The sequence below is a fragment of the Triticum urartu genome, chromosome 7A (assembly GCF_056163025.1).
Source record: "Triticum urartu cultivar PI428250 chromosome 7A, HENAU_Tu73, whole genome shotgun sequence".
NCBI classification, from domain to species: Eukaryota; Viridiplantae; Streptophyta; class Magnoliopsida; order Poales; family Poaceae; genus Triticum; species Triticum urartu.
In genome coordinates this window covers 724,929,208-724,951,647 of record NC_141879.1, presented here as the reverse complement: position 1 = coordinate 724,951,647, position 22,440 = coordinate 724,929,208, and the positions used below count along the sequence as shown (strand labels likewise).

Sequence of the window (22,440 nt, the reverse complement as noted above, 5' to 3'; positions counted from 1 at the left end):
AGGACGCGGATGTTTGCGTGGTTCCCTCTTGTCTTTGGATTGGTGGCCCCGGATTGTCGATGTTTGTGTGTCGAGGCCAGCTTCTCCACATGGCTTGGGTGCAATTCGCGTTGCCCCTCGAGACGGAGGACAAAGGATTTTCATCTCGCGAAGAATCAGCAATTGTGTTGCTGGAAGAAGTGTTATATGAGGACTTCGAGATCAAATAGAGAATATGTATCTCCATTCCTCGTGAGCCATTTATTTCTCCGAAATTACAGATCAGAGTGATAAAACACGAACCGCACGGAACCCACCTTTTTTTTACCGCCACTATGTGTCTGCAGGGGAAACACAACCCGGCCGCCTCTCAGGAAAGGGGGGTGGGCCTACCTATCCCGAGGGAGCAGCTGAGAGGTTCCAACGTTTGATCATCCGCATTAGAGAGTTCTGCAGGTCCTTGAGAGAATGTTATCCAGTCAGTTATGACTTGACCATGGTCTGAGGTGAAATGGGTCCCGGTCACTCGTACGTGGGAGCAAGGGATCAGCCAACGATCGGACGAGCTCCAAGCAGGGAGGAGAGAGGGAGGCAAGAACCATGCTTTCAGAGAAGTGGCGGTCCGAATCCATTCTGACAAGATAAAATAGCAGACTAAGTTGAGCTGTAAGGGGGGTCTCGGTCGATGCGTCTCATAGGGGGTTGTCTGACTTAACATCGAGGTGGCAGGCCCGGATGATTCGGTTTAGTGGTTGTGGTTTGCGAGTGGTCGTCTTGTACAGCTTGGGCTGTGAACTGTTGGTTCGTGCGGCACTGCAGCTCGAGGTCAAGCAGTGGTACGTCTGGCCGGCCGGCGGCCTCAGATGGTGGTGTTGGTGGGCTGTGCAAGGCGCGGTGAAGCAATAGGAAGTCAAGGCGGTGACCTTGGAATTTCAGCAACTTTGATGGCATTTGCTTCGTGTCGTGTGGGCGACGAGATGACCTTTGATGTTGGTTGTGGGCGCTTTGGGAGTAGCAGATGGTGCATGATCTTGTGGATTGCTTGTTCTTCATTGACCACGGAGAGTCCCGTGTCTGCTCCTCCCATAGCAGTTGTGGATTCTTCTCTTTTTTAGTTATGTGAGGCTGGCTAATTTGATGAAACAGTTTTTCGTTGGCTCATGTATGTGAGGCTGGCGTATTTTTGTTGAGCTTGATGTGCCATCGGCATGAGTGGGCTCAGGTTTTCACTTGGTTAATTTTCCGCAGTTGACTGAGCAACAATCTTCTTAATTAATGAAAAAGGAAAAGCTTTTGCCTTGGTTTCAAAATAATAATATTCGAAGGTATTTTCATTTGGCTATATTCGTGTTGTATGTTGTCATCTGCGCCTACAAACTCTTCACCTTAGTGCCACCAATGTTACATTTTTTTGTATGATTTACATATGTTATGATCGAGCTCATCATGTGTTTCTCTTGACTACGCAAAAAGGCCTATCACCTGTTACAAACAATCTTTAGGGATAAATGTCACATGATCTTAAGCCTAGTATTCGAACACCTAATGTACATATGACATAACAGGATTTGGGATTTATTACGGGTTTTGAGGGAAGCCTTTAGACTGATCGATGCACCCCTCATGTGGCCTATGGCTAAAACTTGCGTTCTCCAACAACATGGAGATGGGCGGGGGAAAAATACATGAACTCGTAGCAAGCAGCAGGAGTGCCGCCATGACTGGCCTTGCGACGGCTAGCGGTGGAAAGGACCTTCGAGTCCCTCAGACCCTTCTCTTTAGGATCAGTTATTAGAGAGTCCTCTCCTTACCGTGTCAAAACCACGTTAGCTCACAAATGATAGGATCTCCCTTTTTTAATACTACGGGCTGCGGAAGAAGATGATCGTGTCATGTTAGTTTTGAGGATTTTGGCATGCATGTGCATGAATGGCTGTAATCTCCAGTAGTTTATGTAATGGAATTTGGTGGAGATACATGAGCCACAGATTCAATCTCGTTTCATGATAGTGTCGATTATTTTTGTGAACTACTGTAATCTATACTGGTTCTATAAGGAAAATTAGTGTGGAGACATGACCGCTTCATTATTTGAACAAAAAATGACCTCGATTATATGTACTGCCCGTCATACGTGTACTGGACAAAATCCTGTGTAATTAATTTTATGCGTATGCATTAGACAGATTCTTTGTAAATGAATAAGTTTAATATTAAGGTGAAGAGGCAGAAACAAGTCTCACATAATCAAACATATTTGTTATTAGATGTTCTTGGTCAGCGAGACATATTCGTGTGGGAGTGTGTGCTTTATTATGGGCAATCTGGAATTGCAGAAATGATTCGGTTTTTAACAGAACAACAAATACTCACTTTTTGCAGGTTATCTTCAGAGCCACTGCATTGATCCGTATGTGGTCGCTACTCACTCCGACGGAGGCCAGGGAGCGTTTGGTTACTGCATCTACCCAATGGGAGATGGTAGTTCGGGCTATTTTCAACCGATTTGGATGGCCGTCATGTAATAGGATAGGCATGTAGTGCTCTTATCTTTTCATGTCAGCCGGTTGTGGCTTTTTACTTGTACTTCTTTGGCTCTTTGGAGCCTCTTCTTTTGTTGTTTGAGACCTGGATGCTTTTGTTGAATATTTTGCTTTTTAATAATATTAGCCGTATGCACCATTCAGATGCAGAGGCTGGGGCATACCCCCCTTTTCGAAAAAAAATTAGATGTTCTTGGTGAAGAAAACAAAGTTCATAGGAAGGGAAAACGTAAAATCTAATCTTAGCATATTGACATACATTTAGATGTGTAACATATCAACATCTATGGCACCAAATGTGCTTCATTAGATTCATTATGAAAATCGTATATATTTATGTATATAGTTGATATTGTTGATATTGTAGATATTTGCAGATTTTCCTATAGGCCAGGTCAAACATAATGTTTTTAGTTGTAGGACTTCAATTATTTTGAATTGAAGGGAGCATTAAGAAACCAAATGGTTGATAGTCTAACAATTCAGGTAACTAAATCAGTTGTTGATTAAGGTACTGCCCATGTATGTGCGGGGGTGGCTTTGCTAGTTTCAAAAAGAAGGGAGATTCATGCATGTGGGAGCTCATCATCAACATGGGCACGTGATGCTAAAGCACCCTATCTCGAGGAACCTAATAGTCAATCGACATTGCATAGAGACGGGAGGAGCCACTTTGCTTTAATGAGCACACTAATTAGTTCTTACCGTGATGTTAGAGCAAAGGACGAATCTTCTACAGAAATACCTATTTGTTGGTTCCGAAAGGGAAAGCTCCAGCTAACCCTCTTCAGGAGGACAAGACATTCTTACCGTGCCCCTTTTTTAATTCTATGACTTGTTCTTTCCATCAAGCCCACCTGCATGCCCCCTTTTCAGTACACCCAGCTAGCTAATGCATGTATAGTGTGCGTGTGCGTGTGTATATATACAGACCCACCAACTTTCCCCCTTCCATAGCCCAGCTAACTAGGAGTAGCACATCGATCAGCAAACGAACGTCCGGCAGGCACTCAACACAAAACACAAATATGCGTTCAGCTCGCGACCTCCGCCTCGCGGTCTCGGCCCTCCTCCTCCTCCTTCTGCTTTCAGCCGGCGTCCTGGCGGCAAGAGCCCAGCATGAAATCGGTGAGCTCTGCTCCGCTCTCTCAAACAAAAATCTTATATCTTAAATCCAGCGCATGTACGTGCATTTCTTGATTAATTCTTTCATCATTAATTAATTTTACCAAGTATATCTCTTGCATGCAGACGATGAGTCAGAGTTCAGCTACATCCGCGGGTCGGAGAACGGGCCGGAGAACTGGGGCAAGATCAAGGAGGAGTGGGCGACGTGTGGCACCGGGCGGATGCAGTCGCCCATCGACCTCTCCGACCGCCATGCCGCACAGGCACCCAACCTCAGGTACCTCAATCACTCCTACCTGCCTGTAGATGCCTCCATCATCAACCGCGGCCACGACATCATGGTCAAGTTCAACGGCGACGCCGGGAGCCTGTGGATCAACGGCACCGCGTACCACCTCAAGCAAGTCCATTGGCACTCCCCTAGCGAGCACCGCGTAAACGGCCGCCGGTACAGCCTCGAGCTTCACATGGTTCACCTCAGTGCCGACAACAAGACTGCTGTGATCGGCATCCTCTACAAGATCGGCAGGCGCGATCATTTCCTTCACGAGGTATGTTACGTGTCTCTAATCCATCTCCTGCCAACCAAACTTTCTTTAATTTGCACGGAGTTAAAGTTGTCAACTAATCCATAGTGCAGCTGGAGCCTTACCTGAAGAGGATAGCAGATACCAAGGAGAAGGAGGAGATGGTAGGCATGGTGGATCCCTGGGAGGCGAGGGGAGATGGCGAAGCGTACTACCGGTACATGGGCTCCCTCACCACGCCGGCGTGCGATGAGGGGGTCATCTGGACCGTCATCAAGAGGGTACCTACGTTGTTAATAACTTTTACCGAGCACATTTAGACCCAGATTCTAAAATTACGGGAAATTTGCTTACGGACATACGAACAATACTGCTCAAAAGTACATGCATTTTGCAGGTTGCCACCGTGTCGACTCACCAACTGAAGCTTCTCACCGACGCTGTCCATGATGTAATTAAGTTGTTCCATTTATTAATTTCTCTAATCTTTTTTCAAGAAAGCAAAGTGCATAAATTTGTATGTTTGTACTGTGTGTAGGGCTTTGAGATGAACGCGAGACCCCTTCAGAAGGTGAACGGAAGAGATATCAACTTTTTCTGCCCTGATGATCACCATGAGCGCTATTACGCTGCCGCTGATCAGTAATTAGGTTCAAACTTCAGGCAGCCTGAGGGATAGACATCATGCGTGTTAATGTAAGATAATCTCGCTCATTACGTACCTTAATTTGACTTGCTTATTATTGCCGATAAATAGTTGTTTCTAATGGAAAATATATATTTTCCCATGCCCTCAGTTTTCGGAAACCACGACGAAGAACCATTGATTCGATGGAGCATTGCAATGATGGTGACTCTGCACCAAGCGGAGATGTTCATAGTCTCGGCACGTTTGTTAATTCCATTGTAAAGTCGAAGTCACAGACATGTGTCCAATAAATAATTTCAAGCGGAGATGTTCATAGTCGTTGTTGTTAGTATCTTCAATAAATAATTTGATGACATGTGTCCAATCTACGCCATCTTATTTGCGTTTTCTTTCTTTCTGTTTCAACAAAAAGCGTCTCTATCACGGATGTGCCATATTGTTGCCAAGATGTGCTAGCTCATGGATTTATTTCTTCAATCATTGCACATCAGATCAAATCCATCTTATTATGTTGTATCGTTGCCATCTTTAATTACAGTCCCTTTTTCATATTTTATTTAAATCTATGTATTCTTCTTCTTCTTCAAGAAAGTGTGCTACAGAATCTGAAAAAACAAGTGTGCTAGAGATCTATATTTGTTCGTCTTCCTTCTTTACCGCACTATATACGGGTGCTAGCATGCCCAGTTGAGTGAGATAGTGCTATGCTTGTGTTGTTGGCTTAGTATCATTCACATTTTCCTCAAATTAAGTCTTGACACTTGTCATGAATTGGATCAAGCAGTTTGCACGTCTGGAGATGTGCATGGGCCGACCAATAATGCCTAGCTACTGCACTGCAGACCGTCCATGACAGGAGCATCTCCCATAGGCTGTACGAGATAGCAATAAGGTTTTGGTTCCCGAATGAGGCAATTTTACCGAGGGGACTGGTAAATGTGGTTACCACAGTTACCAGGAAATACCGAGAATATTTTGAGCAATTTTACCGAGGGGGACTGGTAAATAAGTGAATGAACGAATATTCGAACCAGAGACCTCTCAAAATAGGAACTAGGTTGCTATCAACACGCCAGAACCAACTCTCATGGCATTAATTAGATCCTACGTACTTTACATTACAGTAAATCGTGTGTTTAAATTCAAAATTTTCAAAAAAAATGGTATTTTTTTCTCAGTATGGCGATTTACCGAGGGGCACGGAAATACGCGGTAACCATGGAAAATCTTGAAATTTCGACCGGTAACCAAAACAGTGGATAGCATGCAGGTGCATCTCGCGTACGACGTCGAGCACTCGAGCTCACTTTTCCGGGGTCCTTTTCAATTGTACCTATCCCATAGGCTGCGAGACATCACATGGAATTATACGAGAGAGACAGAGACAGAGCGCAAGAAGTCTAGATTTACTTGATACATTGGTGCCTACCTTTGTCGATTCTGCCGATGTCCCATTCATAAGATTATTTTAGGTTTGTACTCTGATGTTAATTAACCTGCCGATTAGTGGAGTAGGTACGAAAATGTGGAGCAGGTAACAAAATCTGGGTAGATTATTCAAAATGTTATCTGCCGTGCGGAGGGTGTGCGGCTGTTTTCCTACCTATTTATGCTCAGGTCCCTTTCATCAGAATAAGGAGGACACTGAAATTCATGTAATCTTCAACTTCTTCTCCACGGCTTTATTCAAAAGGTAGCTAGTAAACGCAAACTCATGCAAGTGCTTTTTGTTGCTGGTAAGTAGTACTAACGTGCTCGTTTGGAGTTATACTAGTCAGATGCCCATACATCAAAGTTCTCGCTCCATCTGTTCTAGTCTGACAAAATATAGTGGAACACATCAAATTATCAGGTGGAGCATCTTTTCCCGGTCTTAGTGTTCACACTGCAGAGTAGAACATATGCAAACTAATTAGTACATGAATAAACAAAAGGTGCAGAGACGACGGTGCACAAGTTTAAATTTATGTTGAACATTGAATGTCTCGGAAGGACCCTTCCTCGGACCCTGCGCAAGCGGGAGCTACATGCACCAGGCTGCTCTTTTTTTATTGAATGTCTTAGAAATACTACAATACTAGTATTCTAGGTAAATATGCATGTTGTAATTACCTTCATGCTCAAGTATTTGTACAAGCAAGAAGTTCCTAGAAATATTAGGAAACACCGATGTCCGGAGAATTTCTGTGCTGTGGAATATCACAAATCCTGTTGGGTGCATCATGTTTCATGTTTCCCTGAGCACCGGCTTCAGGCAAGCTGTAACTCAAGATGGGGGGCCTTTCAACGACCCCAACCCGGCCTGCGAGTGTGGCATACAACCAAGGAATGGACCGAATGAGTGCATTGTCACAAATATATCTATACCTATCTCTTCGCTATACTACTTAGAAAAACTAAAGGATCCCATTTCATCCTCTCCTTTGTACAACCTTCCTATGTCCCGGCCTTTTCCCATCTCCTGTTTATCTTTTTCTCTTCCATCTCTGATTTTTCTCTAAAATAATAATAATCTTTATCAAATCATAACTGCTTAACAAGAAGATGGCATTTCCTCCCATCTCTGGTCTTTCTCTGAAATAATATCTTTTTTCGTAATTCAACAAATTCTTACCAAATAATTCTTAACAATAAGATGGCAGGTAAATCATGGCACATACAAAGTCTTGCTAAGATTTTATAAAACCAATGTAATAATAGACGTGCAATCACATGCTAATTCTTTATCTCTTCTAATTAAAAACAATGTAAGGTTCCCATTCCACCACTCTTTTGTACAACTTCTTATATACGTTCCACTCTTTTTTCCTCTTCGATCCTCCAAACTCTCATTTTTCCCCCATTCATTCTACCCAAAATATAATAAATTGTCGCATGTTTTATAACCATACCCAAAATGAAAACATAATTTGTTTGGCAAGTCATTAAATTCTTACCAAATAAGTGTTTAACAATAAAATGACAGGTAAACCATGGTGATTGCACGTATCAATATAATAATAGACGCGCAGTCATGGGCTATTTATGTAGAATGTTTATACTCTCATTGCAACATAGCGGCAATTGTCTAGTACTACTTGAAAAGAACGTAAGGTTACTGTTTCACTGTCTGCTTCATCCATCCTCTCTGTCCCTCCTTCCCTTCTCATGTTCACTTTTTTCTTCCATCTCTGATTTCTCTCCAAAAAATATATATTCTTTGGTAACTCAATAAATTCTTACCAAATAACTGCTTAACAATAAGATGGCAGGTAAATCATGGCAAATGCATACACAATCTTGCAAAGAATTTAGCACACCAATATATTAGTGGACGTGCAATCACACGCAATCTAATAGAATGTTTATACTCCTGTTGCAATGCACGGGCAGTTATCTAGTACCAATACAAAAGGACCCAAAGGGTGGACCATCAAACCACTTCAATCCAACGACCTAGACTACTCCAATGGTGAGTGCTTAATATGTTTAGCAAGCAATTAATATCATACCAAATACCAATGTCAATGAAAATCACATAATTAACACCCAAATAATATCTTACCTAATATCGACGTGTAGTATACTGCCTAATACTCCCTCCGTCCGCGAATAAGTGTACTTCTAGCCTTTGTTCTAAGTCAAAGTTTTAAAATTTTGACCAAATATATACAAAAGAGTAGTAACATATATGACATAAAATTGATATAGTGTGAAATTACAATTCAAAACAAATCTAGTGATACTAATTTAGTGTCATAAATGCTGCTACTTTTCCCTATAAAGTTGGTCAAAGTTTTAAAATTTTGACTTAAGACAAAAGCTAGAAGTACACTTATTCATGGACGGAGGGAGTATCAGTTATCCTACCTAATATCTATGTTCAATTAAAGTAGTTTCTAATATCAACGTGCATTGCCCGTACACATTACTAGTATATACAAAGGACTGATATAGGATTAGGTGGCGATTAGGTGGTGGCTGCAGCCATAGAAGGAAGACTGATGAGAGCAAGCATGTAGCAATAGTCAGGATCATACGATCCATACTAAATTTGTAGTCCTTAGTGAAGTTAATGCCTATACATCTATCGTACTCATAAGGAACTGCCCATTTTCACATAAATACATGCATGTAAAGAATTAGTTTAATTGGAGCTTTCTCTCATGTATATAGAGTATTAGGGCATATCCCAGGCATGTACCCATTTTAGGTCTATTTGTCATGACTGTCATGTCCAGAGAATTTTAGCCGGCCAACACGAGCGCCAGCTTCGGTATTCCAAAATCCCCGAATCTAGCCCCAATCAAGAGGTGGCGTAGGGGAGTCAAGACGTGCGCCACGTCTGACCAACAGTCCTTCCTTGCACCCTTTTTAACATCCTCCTGGCTCACTCTTTACATCACTCCAACCCAAACCCTTAGTCGCTACCCCATCGCGATGGGCAAGAAGATGCCGTAGAGAAGCGCGGGCGCTGCAGGGCACTGTGGCTGCTCATCGGCTACGGTACGACGAGCCACCGCAGCGACGGATCTGGTAGGAATTTAGGCTGCCATTCGCGCCGCCAAGGTGACACCCAACCACCATAGACTGGTCTGTTCGCACCACCACACCGCCACGTGTCACCTGGGCCATCAACCTCCATCGCGTAGGCATGTGTCAAGCAGGAGCCCTGTTACGAATACTGGTCCAGTTTCGAGTGGGAGGCGGAGTCCCCGCATTTGCAACCACCAGATATCAAGTCCGACTGACATATCTGGGAGGGGCTAAGAAACTCTTTGATTGACTAAGAGCCCCCACAGGTGTAAGCCAGTTGTCATGGCGACCATCTTTAGTGCCATCCATCCCACGGCACCGCATCCCCACCAACAGGGCCGGCCCTAGCATCTTAGAGGCCCTTGTGCGAACTTCTGAACTCCACCGGCCATGGGCCCTCGCCTTGGCACGGCTCTGACTGCCACGACTATCACCAATAATGTTGTGGCAGGTGTGTAGTGGCCGCGACCCGTCGGAAGAACCGACAACGAGTTTCATCCAACGAGAAAAATCATTGGTTGCATGGTGCCTAATTAGTGGAGTATTGCATGCTTTTTTTAGCTTGAATCGGAGTATTGCATGATGCATGGGGCCTAATTAAAGGAGTGTTGCATGCTTTTTAATTTTTTGGGAAGGAGTATTGCATGCCGCGACTCATACTTGCCAAACTAAATGGGATTTTTGGCTGCATGGAATGGATACACATCTCACACTGCATAGATCCGGCATTAATTGAGATCAATAATCAAGGATATTAGCAGATTGGCTGATTTCATGGCCAAAATTTTTACCGCAGAGTTAATTCCTAGCTTGGTCGCGCGGCGGGAGTAGGTGACTGGCTGAATGGTTGTCTCTTGGCTGGTCTTTTTACCTTCTCTATCTTTTCTTCTTCCTAATATGCTTATATATCTACTAGAGACATGCAAACGGATGGGCCCCTGCTTTGGCTGGGCCCTAGGCGGTCGCACTCCTCGCCATGCCCAGGGCCGGCCCTGCCCACCAAGAGTTCTACCTCGATGGGTCGAGTGGGTCAAACGGTTAGGCGTCCTCATTGCGCTCGCAATGTTCCACCATCTTGGAATGATGCTGGGTGGTCCACTCAATGTCCTTCACGAAGACACAAGTGGCGTCGCCGCACGTTCTCGCCGAGGCCTAGGTTACGGATTAGTCAAATTTGAAGGGGTCTGAGGCCCACCGCCTGCGCCTCCTCAATCAAGAGTTGCTTCGTATGGCCATCATGTAACCGGATCATGACATCCTCCACAAGGCAGAGGACGACCACCACAGCCAAGAGGTAGCCGAGAGACTGCAACGCAGGTGGGACGCTGCATCCCAGGTAGATGCCACAGTGGCGCACACGGCTAGAGTGACTACGGCAGTGGCGGTGATGACGATGGCACTAGCAGTGTCCTCGAAGGACATGCATCCCAGGTCGTCGTCCAGCTTATCCAATAGATTTTGGTTTTAGATTAAGTTACTTCCATATAGTTTGCTTGTGATATATCCGAACTGCAATAAAATTTGGAATTTTAATAGTTGAAAATAGGGGAGAAATGGGTGATAGCATTTGGTGGTTAGGCATCTACTGACCACACATATGTGTGGACAATGGGGTCGTCCATTTGGGTATTACCCTCTAAGATGCCCTTAGATTCAATATGTTGGTGCACGAGAGTGAATGACATACGTGTTGTTGGGAGACAATGTGACGGGGATCATGAGCTAACTGCCGAGTAAGATTACAATGGACGAACAATCTGCAGAAAGAACTCTGTCAAATACTGGTTTTATGGCTGGGCTTTGATTCTAGTACTATATGGCTACGGCGACTGGACGAAGACCAAGGGAGCATAGACGAACATATTATAGCTGGGTACAGGTCAATATTTATGGAGGGCATTAATTGCACGATTCCCCCTCTGATCATTCTTCCCCTCACATCTCTTTCTCACTTCTATCCCCACCTTCCACAGATCTGATCCCCTCCGCCCACCTTCCCGTCGTCCTTGGCCTGGTGATGAGGAGCTCCACGGCTCCCATGGCCGCGGCATCGCTCGTACTGCTGCTGGTGTCGCTGGCGGCGGCGGACATCCAGATACCCTACAGGGAGAGGAGCGAGGAGGAGACGCGGCGGATCTTCGTGGAGTGGAAGGCCAAGTACGGGAGGAGCTACGACTCCATCCGCGAGGACGAGCGCCGGTACGCGATCTTCAAGGACAACCTGCTGCGGAACATCGACCAGCAGAGCGCCGCTGGGATCCAGCGGCAGCTCAACAATTTCTCCGACCACACCCATGGTGAGGAGTTCAGAGCCTTTCGCCCATGTTACATTCCACTAGATGGCTACGGCGACTGGACGAAGACCAAGGGAGCGTGGATTGCATACATGCTGTTTGTTTCTACTTTCATTGTTGTTCTTGCATTTTGTAAATTGCATGCATAGTCCTGCGACTAGTATATTTCTGATGGATGTAAATCCTCGATTGACTAAGATTTATTTGTAGATTTTTATTGGTCATCTGGAATAGGTTGTCATGTGGAAACAGTTTGTCATAGACACATCACACTTTTTTTTTGCGTGGTAACGAAGAGCTTTATTCATATGAAGAGGCACCGGCCATGTCAGCCATAAGGCTGGTGACCAAGAAGCCCGGAGGGGAGCCCATCCAACACTCCGTTGCCTCCTTTGTGCATGCTTGTTACGTACAGAGGTGGGCTGGAACGTTTGCATGTCTCCGTACATGAATTACATCAAAAGAAACTAAAGTAGCAGCTAGCTCCTCTATATCTAAAAGTAACAGCGCTATAACAGAGCGCGAAGTCCAGCGCGATTTCCAGAGGTTCACTACCTCCAAGCTATTTGTCTCAATCTCCACAGGCGCAAAGCCACGGAGTGTTGCCACAATCACACCTTCACGTACAGTTGTCGCCTCCGCAACGAGATGATCTGTAATGCCTGGGCATGGTTTGCACCAAGCAGCAAGAAAATCTGAAGATGAACGAGCCACACCTCCAATCCCTCCTCTATGCTCCTGCATAGAAACACCAGCGTCGGTATTGATCTTAATCAACTCTCCCTCTGGTGGCCTCCACCCATGGCCTGGCAATATACTTGCGTGCTTGCTCGGGAGCTCCAACACCATCAGAGCATCTCTGATCATCTTAAGTGACTGAACTGGTTCCATGCTGGCCTTGTCATGGGTAACATTGTTGCGTGAGGTCCAGATAGCACTACTAGGAAAAGGGTTACTAATGGCGCACCAGTTTTGCCTACTAATGGCGCACTACTGGTGCGCCATTAGTATCACGCCACTAATATTTCTTACTAATGGCGCACCACTGGTGCGCCATTAGTATACGCCATTAGTATAGAACACCATGCGCCATACTAATGATGCACTGTTGGGTGATGCGCCATTAGTATGAATATTAGGTTTTTTTACTTTTCAGAATTTTGCATAGGTTACAAAATATATTATTGGACAGAATATAGACAGCACCCCCAGCAAGAGCAGATACATCGAATACAATAGAAGATTAGTCTTCGAATACAATTCATCATATTAGTCACCGAATTCAAAAGACCGAACAAAGATAGAACATTACAAGTCTCGAGACCACGAGTAGCGAGTTTTTCGGAAGTAATACTAATCCTAACAAGTCCTACTAATCATCATCATACAACTTCAACTCGTTATTAATAACAAGTCCTACGATCATCATCTTGATAGTCATCGAACCAACCCTACTTAATTGTTCTTAGCACATGATCATCAGTATTAGGCAGGACCTAAATACCCTATTTAAGGTAAAATAGCATAAAACAATATAGACCCCGACTCTCCATTATGGAGAATGGAGAACATCCTGTCTCCAATTCTTGTGCTTCGCTTCCTTTTGCTTCCAAGAACCTCCTTACGACTGTCCATACATTTTTTCCATCCTTTGATTTTCATGTCTCCACTTCTTTTAGAAATCTCGTATGGACAGTTGAGATTGGTAGGATGACCTGGCTGTATGTTCAAAACATTAAGACTACCTTTCTTATACATCAAATGAGGCACACAATTCTCTGGGATTATCTGTTGAAAAACATAGTAATAACTTCATAGTTAGCAATGATGTACTAGTTTTAGAAGTATGCAAAAGATGCACGGATGTCGTAATAGTAAAAATCTTACCAGGGTATCTCCATGGTAGTTACCGTAGTTGAACACATGCACTAGTGGCACGTATTTACCATAATGTTGAGGAGTTTGATTGTGGATATTGTAATTCTCAATGTCAGTACAAAATTCGACCAGATGATTTTTCTCCTTGTAAGTTGTTAATTCAGAGCCATCGGTGTAGTGGTTTTTGTCTACCATCTCCCGCACATTCTTTGAACAATAAAAATAAGCTGTCAATGGAAATAAGCTGTCAACTATTTTGAAATAAACAATATAAATTAGCTAATAACTATGTTTGAGAAACTCACATAGCGGTAGAACTGGAGGCGTATCAACAAGGACCCAAATGTCCATATTGTCTTGGTCGATGTCAGGATTACCAAGATCCATGGTGATAAGCATACCCTCATCAAAACCATACATCTTGCAAAATGCTTCCCAATTTTTGCAATCAAAATGGGTTACGCTCTCAGAATTATATAGATTTACTTCAAAGTCCACATCGTGATGAGTCCTTAGGTGAATTTTCTTTGTTTCAGAAATTTCATGGTCTTCAAAATCCATCCTCTCCAAGACATAGCGTCTTACATGGCATGGGATAAGCTATACTCGAATTGTAAAAGATGAAAATTACATGTTGAAATAGTTGAAGTCATGCTTAATTATGAAAATAACACTTGTCGTCGTTGTGTACCGTTTCAACTTCGAAGGTCTCCTCGAGCTTAATGCTGAAGCGTCGATCATCGTCCAGGTGAGGCATGTCGCACAGACCTCGATCGTCGTGGCACCAGTAGCACTCCCCCGGGAGACTTTCGTCGTTCGATGATGATGACGACATATCCTACGTTCATAATTCAAAACTACATCATTTAGGGTTTGTCGACACCGAGGCATCCTAAAAGCTAAGCTTTTATCATTTAGGGTTTGTCGACGCTGAGGCACCCTAAAAGCCTAAGCTTTCATCATTTAGGTTCTTATCGACACCGAGGCACCCTAAAAGCCAAGGTTTTATCATTTAGGGTTTGTCGACGTCGAGGCACCCTAAAAGCCTAAGCTTTCATCATTTAGGTTTTGTCGACGCCGAGGCACCCTAAAAGCCTAAGCGTACATCATTTAGGTTCTCATCAACACCGAGGCACCCTATAGAAGCCAAGTTAAGTTTTCATCATTTAGGGTTTATCGATGCCGAGGCACCCTAGGTTGGGCCTAATCACTTGGCACTAATCACTTGGCTCTATTGCCACCTATGTTGGGTTTATCATCTAGGGTTTATTGATACTAAGGAGAATTCTAAGTTGGGCCTAATCACTTGGCTCTATTGCCACCTATGGTTTAATGCAGGAAAATGGCGGGGCAGTTGATCCTACTTAACTAAGTACTAAGATACCCCGGCCCATGCATTAGTCACAAGTACCCCATATGTCCTATTTTTAGCAAAGTCATGCTAAAATTCACGGAAAATTTCGGCATGACCTTTGCTGAAAATAGGACATATGGAGTACCCGAATTTGCCGAAACGGAAGTTAATCGACATTCCAGCAAACTCAAGGGCCTCTCGGGGTACCTGCAAATTCATCATGACACAATGGTCGAAGACAAAACCCAGCAAACTAGCAAGATGATCATCATCTTTGCAAGTCATTACTTGTCAAATACAGAAGAAGGAACAATTTATTTGTGACATAGTTGGCCCATACAGAAGAAGCAACACCCTGCACTAGCCTAAAAACAAGTGAAGTTTCACCCATATAAGAACAACTTTATAAAATCAGAGAAGTTGTTATGTTTTTTCTACTGCTAGGAAAAACATCAATCATTGAAAATGAAAATCTCAGTACCAGCATTTTGAACTTTGAAATGAAATACAGTAGTAGTATTAGTAGTATATGGAGTAGTATCTTGTCTAGTAGTAGTATTAGTTGTATATGGAGTAGCAAGTTTTGCCTCAGAGACCGCAAAAGCTATATTTTTTCTCAATTCAGATAGCTAAGTGTAAAACCACGTCAAGTTCTGTTTTAATACTCTATTTCTCAATGCATGCAATTGGTTTCATAGCTTTGTGTTACTGTACAGACCTATTTAACCCTAGGCACTTTGCATATACAAGCTATATAGTCTGAAATCAAATGCATACAGCTGAGACAAGCATCGACCATAGCACTCCACAACCATGAACTTGTACAGAGGGGGAGAGAGGCGAGACAAGTGGTCACCTTGGTGACAGGGGAACCAAATCCAAACAAGTCGAACCCACAACAGCAGCTTCTCTGTATCCAAGTTGAACCAAGTCCTTCCTTCACACAACACAATAGCACAACACAGCTATAGATGAGAACACGTCAGAGATTGGAGGAGATGAAGAAGAAAATCAGCAAGAGACAACCGGAAAAGGGATTCGTACCTTGTTCTCCTGCTGGACGGTGGGGAGGTCGCGGGCCTCCTCTCCTGCTGGACATGGGGCCTCCTCTCCTGCTGGACGTGGGGCGGCTCCGAGGTTTCTAGGGTTTCGAGGGGGGAGGCGGCGCTCGAGGGGGAGGAAGGGGAGAGGGAGGCGGCGGGGGCGCGTGGGCGGCTGCGGCGCAGTGGGTCGGGGCAGCGGCGGCGGTGGTGCTGTGGAGGGAGGGACGAGGGAGGGAGCGGCGCGGTGGAGGGAGAGGGACGAATCGAAGTAGTCTGGCGAGAGGGAGGGGGGAAGGAGCGGCGCGGTGGTGTATGGATGGGGGAAGATTACTAATGGCGCACCCCCAGACGGTGCGCCATTAGAATGTTTTTTTTCATAGCAATGGCACACCAGGGCGATAGTGCGCCATAAGTATTCTTTTTTTAGATAGCAATGGCGCACCAGCCACCCGTGCGCCATAAGTAAGAATTTTTTTTATTTTAAAAAAAATGAATATGAATATGAAACAGTAATATTTTTTTATAAAAACAGTAATAATTGTTGTTTAACAACAATTGTAGTCTACACTTTATTATTATTATTTTAAAAATGAATATGAATATGAAATAGTAATATATTTTTTATAAAAATATATATAATTTTTTAAAAAATATCATCAAATTTGTTATTTGAAAATATCATCGGCGGCGGCGGTGGAGCGGGGGAGGGTGCGGGGGGTGCTCGTCGGCGGCGGTGGAGCAGGGAGGGTGCGGGGGGTGCTCGTCGGCGGCGGTGGAACTACATATGTACGTGGCGAACGAGAAGCACCGCATATACCCTCTCCCAGCTGTGAGGGTCAACCTGGAACATGATCCCTTGGATCTGTTGGTGAAGGCCTTCGAGATGAGCGGGCGGTTATGCCTCGCCGTAAAAGTGCCCGGCTTCCCTCCGACTCTTCAGTTATGGGTTATGTCTCTGCCACCGCAGGACCAGTGGGCCGACAGTGACGACAAAAAGTTGTGCTGGGATTTGCACTACAGCTTCACCGCATACTACATCAACAATAATGTACCGACTAGCGTTTGGTTTGACAATGGCGAGAAGACGTTGTGCGTCAGGCAAGGGGATGTCTTGTTCAATCATGGCACGAGAGGACGCTCGCCGGAGCCGTCTCGATATTCTTATTGTCCAGAATGCGACCAGCGACTCGAGCTGCCGCCAACACCGTCGAACTACATATGAAACATTTTGAGGGGCTATCGCCCCAGCTTGCAAAGTAATATATATATATATATATACTAATGGCGCACCGTGGCAGAGTGCGCCATTACTAGTTTAAACTAGTAATGGCGCACTTTGCAACGGTGCGCCATTAGTAGTTTTGCAAAAAACAGAATAAAAAATACAGTAGTGGCACACTCCATGGCTCATGCGCCATTACTAGTTAGAACTACTAATGGCGCACTTTGCCAGGATGCGCCATTAGTATGTTTATAAAAATGAAAAAAAATTGTTACTTGTGGCGCACCTTGTGCCCGGTGCGCCATTAGTGTCTTCCACACTAATGACGCATCGCCACATGGTGCGTCATTAGTATATAGTAGTGACGCACCACTTCTCTGGTGCGCCATTAGTATCAATTTCATCTATAGCCCTTTTCCTAATAGTGTAGCCCACACAACTGTAATGTTTTTTGCCCTGTCTGCCGCATCAAACCTAGCATCACAGAGAATACCTCCAGACCATGTCAATTCATGCAATTCTGTGAGCTTGATATTGAGCCACTCGCCTGCTTCTCTCCAGAACCTCCTAGCAAGGTTACACTTTATCAATGCATGATACATGTCCTCATCAGCTGCCAGACACACTTTGCATCTGGCTAGAGTTGTAATATGTCTATGTTTGAGAGCACTTTCGACACGAAGAATTCCTCGAAGCACTCACCACCAGAACACACGTACTTTTGGTACCACGTTCAACTTCGAAAGTCTTGTCCATAACTGCTTATTTGTCTCCGAAGCTTCTGTAGCCAACCCTTCTTCTAGAGCACGATGCTCGTTACAAATCATTAGAGTTCGGTACGCTGATTTTACAGTATAGACTCCATCCTTCTCTGCTGACCATGCCCAAAAATCCTCCCCTCCCAAATGCCTTAAGGGAATATTGAGTATTGCATCGGCTTCAGGAGGAATAAAATTTTCTCTCACTACATTGATCTTCCATCTCCCGGTTTCTGCATCGACGAAGTCTGAGACCCTGGCCAAAATAGCACCCACTATCTGCACGGACGGCCTCATGGAGAGCAGCCCTGGAATCCAAGGGTCGCCTCAAATCGAAACCGTAGTACCATCTCAAATCCTTTTAATCATACCAACACCTAGAGGCTCTCTCCCTGCCAAGATGGCACGCCAAGTGGACGAAGCATGTGGATGTGCTGAGGCCTCCCAGAAGTCTGTATTCGGGAAATACTTCCCTTCGAGCACCCGTGCACATAGCGAGTGAGGGCTAGTGATGAGTTTCCAACCATGTTTCCCTAGAAGGGCTAAGTTAAACAGCTACAAGTTCCTGAAACCCATCCCTCCTTTCTCCTTCGGTGTAGCAAGAGAATCCCAATCGATCCAGTGCAAGGATCGACGATCAAGTGAGCTGCTCCACCAGTAGCGCGCCATACATGATGATAAACCCTTGCAAACTTTCTTCGTGAGCTTGAAGCAGCTCATAGAGAACGCCGGTATTGCCTGAGCCACGGATTTGAGCCGAACCTCTCTTCCTGCACATGAAATCAAGCGTTCTGTACCCCCCTGCAGCTTGCTTCTCAATCTCTCATTTAGGTGATCAAAGGTGCCACTTGTGATCCGCCCAGTTGTAGTAGGTAAACCAAGATATCTCTCACTGAAGGCTTCAACCGTGATTCCTAGAAGACACTTCAGACTTTGTTTGACTGGATCTGGTGTGTTGGGACTGAAGAAGATAGAGCTTTTTTCTTTGTTTACACACTATCCGAAACACTCACCATATATCCTTAGAACTTGATTCAACCTTTGGGCGCTTGCTTCTTTTGCATTCATGAAAATTAAACTATCATCATCAAATAGCAAGTGATTCACCCAAGGCGAGTGATTGCTCACTCTAATTCCTCTATCCACCTGTGCCCCACCCAAATTGTTCAACAGACTAGTGAAGCCTTCTGCGCAATGTAAGAACAGATAAGGCGAGTAGGGGTCCCCTTGACGTAAACCCCTCGATGGTGTGAAATAAGGCAGCAATTCGCCATTCACTCGTACCGTGAACCTGACTGAGGTCACACATTTCATTGTCAGTCTAACAAAACTTGTGCTAAAGCCCAGTCTTAGCATGATGGCTTCCAGATAGTGCCACTCGACCCGGTCATACGCTTTCATCATGTCAAGCTTGACTGCACACACGTGATTTCTCCCCTTCTTTCGCCTCCTCGTCGCATGAACACTCTCATAGGCGATTAATACATTATCAGTGATAAGACGGCCGGGAACAAAAGCACTCTGCTCCTCACTTACAATCTCACCGAGGAACGACCTCGCCCTGTTGGCAATACATTTGGATGCGATTTTGTGTAACACAGAACATAGCGAGATGGGTCTGTACTGCAAGATACGTTGCGGGTACCTTACCTTAGGTATAAGAGTAATGGAAGTATCATTCATTCCCACAGGCAGCTCGCCTCCATTCAAAAAGTCCAATACAGCCAGCATTATATCTTCTTGAAGAAGATCCTAATGCCGCTAAAAAAACCCCGCTGTAAATCCATCTACCCCTGGTGCTTTGGATGGTGCCATTTGAAACAATGCCGTCTGGACCTCTAGGGCTGTGAACGGTTTATCCAGGTATTCATTCATAGCCGGCGTCACCTTGGGCGGAACTTGATTGATCAACTCATCCATAGGCCGAAAACCCTGAGATATATATAATGCTTCATAAAAACCTTGAACTTCTACACAATTCTCCTCAAAAGTCTGACTCGTTGAACCATCGGCTTTCTCCAAGAACTCAATTTTATTTAAGCGCTTACGTTGAGCTGCCTGGGCATGGAAATAGCCCGGGTTACGGTCCCCCTTGCGAAGCCAGAGAACTCTAGATCTCTGCCGCAACCATATCTCCTCCTGTCGGAGGGCTTCACGCAATTGTTTTCCAACTGCGCGTTCCTCATCTGTAGGGCCCCGCCCCATGGAGCAGGCTCATAGACGATCGAGCTTCGCGCGCAGTTTTCGGACTTTGCGTGTTAAATTCCCAAACTCCTTCGCTCCCCAACTAGCAAGCTGTCGTTGCATGTCGCTGAGAGCACCAACCACTCCGGCCAGACCATGTTGTCCCGATCCCTTCTTCCATTGTTGAATTACTAGCTGATCATAGTCATCATGTGTTTGCCAAACATCCTCATAACGAAATTGTCTAGCAGCTCATGTGTTGTTTCCGGCCAAATTCTCCCATGGGTCAATCATTAGGAAACAGTGATCAGACTCCGCGGTACTAATATGCCGGGCATGCGTATCAGGGAATATATGGACGTACTGGAGGTTGCCAAACCCACGATCAAGCCTGGCTTTTACGTTCGCGCGTCCGTGCTGTCCATTATCCCATGTATGCTCAGTTCCTGACCAACCAAGATCCTTGAGCGAGCAGTCATCCACCGCCTCTCTGAACGCCCGCATTTGATATTCAGGTCGTTCCGCCCGTGAGAAGTGTTCAGAGGCAGTAAGGGTCTCATTGAAATCACCCACACAAAGCCAGGCTTCATTCCGAATTGCAAAGAGTGTACATAGGAACCTCCAACTGTGGGGGCAATCTTCCACTTTCGGAGCTCCATAGAATCCAGTGACCCTCCACTCTTTTGAGTCTCGGGTCTTCTTCTTTACCAGAACATCAATGTGGCATGAGCTATAATTTTTCAACTCCACCTCCAGCTCATCCGACCAAAACAGACCAATACCACCACTTAGGTCAGTACTATCCACCGCAAAACATCCTGCAAAACCCAAGAGGTTCTGCAGATTCTCTACTCTTTTAGCTGAAATTTTTGTCTCCATAACAAAAAGGAGACCGGGCCCTTCCTGCTTCACCACACAGCGATGCTCTCGAACTGTCGTAGGGTTCCCAAGCCCTCGACAGTTCCAGCTCAAGCAACTCATTGCTCTGGGCAGGGCTGACTCACAGCCGCTGCCAAAGTTTCCGAATTATTCGGTGTTGGTTTCTTTTTCTTTGGCTCCCTCTCAGTTTCAGACCCCTCCTGTGATCCCTTGGGAGAAGCAATTTCATTCGTTGTTCCTTCCTCATCCTGATGAGGCGAGCATGTCAGGAGCGGTCGGTCTACCCTCCTATATACCTGGTTTTGGATCTGAGGCCCTTCTTTCCTTTTCTGATGAATTCTTGTGTTCTTTGCAGGTGAAGCTACCTCAGTTGTTCCCTTGTCCTCTGTGCTCGAATTATTTGTATCCACCTTGCTCTTCGGGGGAGCAGAACTCTCCCTTGTCGAACTCTCATCAGAAGCAGCTTTCTTCCAATCATCTTGCGCCTGTAGGCCTTTGCCGAACGGGAGGTCTCCATTCTCATCTCTCGTGCCCGGCATCTTATAGAAAAGATCCGAGTGACCCAGGTTGCCACAAGAGAAGCAAAAATGTGGTACATTCTCATAGACTGTATCATAGGGATCCATGCATTTTCTCCTCTTTGATTCAATCAGTATCCACCTCCTCAAGGGTTTATCAACATCAATCGTAACTCTCGCCCTTAGGTACCCCGCAGAATGATCAAATTGCACCGATGTTGCCTCTTTATCTATCTGGTGTGCTATTGTTGTACTCCATGGTTCTGCTCGTAGATTAAACGGGAGATTCAGCACTCGGGCCCAAAGCTGCAATTTACCAAACTTCAATTCTGAAGGTCGCATGCACTCATCGAATTCTGATAAGATCACTGCATTCTTGCTAAAGTGCCATGGCGAACCCACCACACACGATCACGATCCCTTTTACAAGCAAATTCTGCCACGAACAAGTTTTCCCCTGCCGGCCTAAAAGATAGACCTTTAGGATTCCCCCATGCCGGCCGAAGCGCACTGGATATAGTCTGGATGTGGAGAGTGTGTCGATGAAGTACTTTGCCTACCAACATCTACTTCTCCTACGCCCCTTCCTCAAGATCATCAAGCACCAGCGGAGTCGCTTCTTCATCAGTGATCTCCATCCTCCCCGGCGCTTCCGCGAGTCTGGCCCTCGCCGTCCTTGGCGAGACCGCTTCCTTCGCCTTTCCCCGATCAGCAGAAGATGCCATCGCCGATCAGAGGATCAAATCCCGCGCCCCGCCGAGCAGATCAGGCGGGCGCCGCCACGGGTCCTCCCGAAACCCTAGTCGCCTCACGGGGAGGCTCCTGATGTTTTGGAGGAAAAACTTGACACATCACACATATGCTAGCACAACTCGTGCACACGCGTACGCGTATACCCACGCAGCACACGTGCATAGCCGTACACACACGCGTACATGTACATGGATCTGTACACGGACATGTACACAC

At 45.2% G+C, this 22,440-nt stretch overlaps 2 protein-coding genes across 2 annotated transcripts; both read left to right on the top strand.

Annotated features, from left to right (window-relative positions):
- The first annotated feature begins 3,418 nt into the window (after nt 1-3,418).
- LOC125522371 (alpha carbonic anhydrase 5) lies at nt 3,419-5,192 on the top strand. The gene is made up of 6 exons (XM_048687431.2): nt 3,419-3,650; nt 3,774-4,201; nt 4,291-4,458; nt 4,575-4,628; nt 4,716-4,873; nt 4,975-5,192. The coding sequence occupies exons 1-5, from the start codon at nt 3,419-3,421 to the stop codon at nt 4,821-4,823; spliced, it is 990 nt and encodes a 329-aa protein (XP_048543388.2). The 3' UTR covers nt 4,824-4,873; nt 4,975-5,192.
- Nucleotides 5,193-11,253: 6,061 nt separating this feature from the next.
- LOC125524196 (oryzain alpha chain-like) lies at nt 11,254-11,927 on the top strand. The gene has a single exon (XM_048689272.2). The coding sequence runs from the start codon at nt 11,359-11,361 to the stop codon at nt 11,782-11,784; it is 426 nt and encodes a 141-aa protein (XP_048545229.1). The 5' UTR covers nt 11,254-11,358; the 3' UTR covers nt 11,785-11,927.
- Nucleotides 11,928-22,440: the final 10,513 nt, after the last annotated feature.

Excerpts from the sequence above, each read along its gene's own strand:
- LOC125524196 (XM_048689272.2), top strand. The coding sequence starts at position 11,359 with ATGAGGAGCTCCACGGCTCCCATGGCCGCGGCATCGCTCGTACTGCTG.
- LOC125522371 (XM_048687431.2), top strand. The coding sequence starts at position 3,419 with ATGTATAGTGTGCGTGTGCGTGTGTATATATACAGACCCACCAACTTT. Across the intron at positions 3,651-3,773 it reads AAGAGCCCAGCATGAAATCG|ACGATGAGTCAGAGTTCAGC; the intron begins GTGAGCTCTGCT and ends TCTTGCATGCAG. Across the intron at positions 4,459-4,574 it reads TCTGGACCGTCATCAAGAGG|GTTGCCACCGTGTCGACTCA; the intron begins GTACCTACGTTG and ends TGCATTTTGCAG.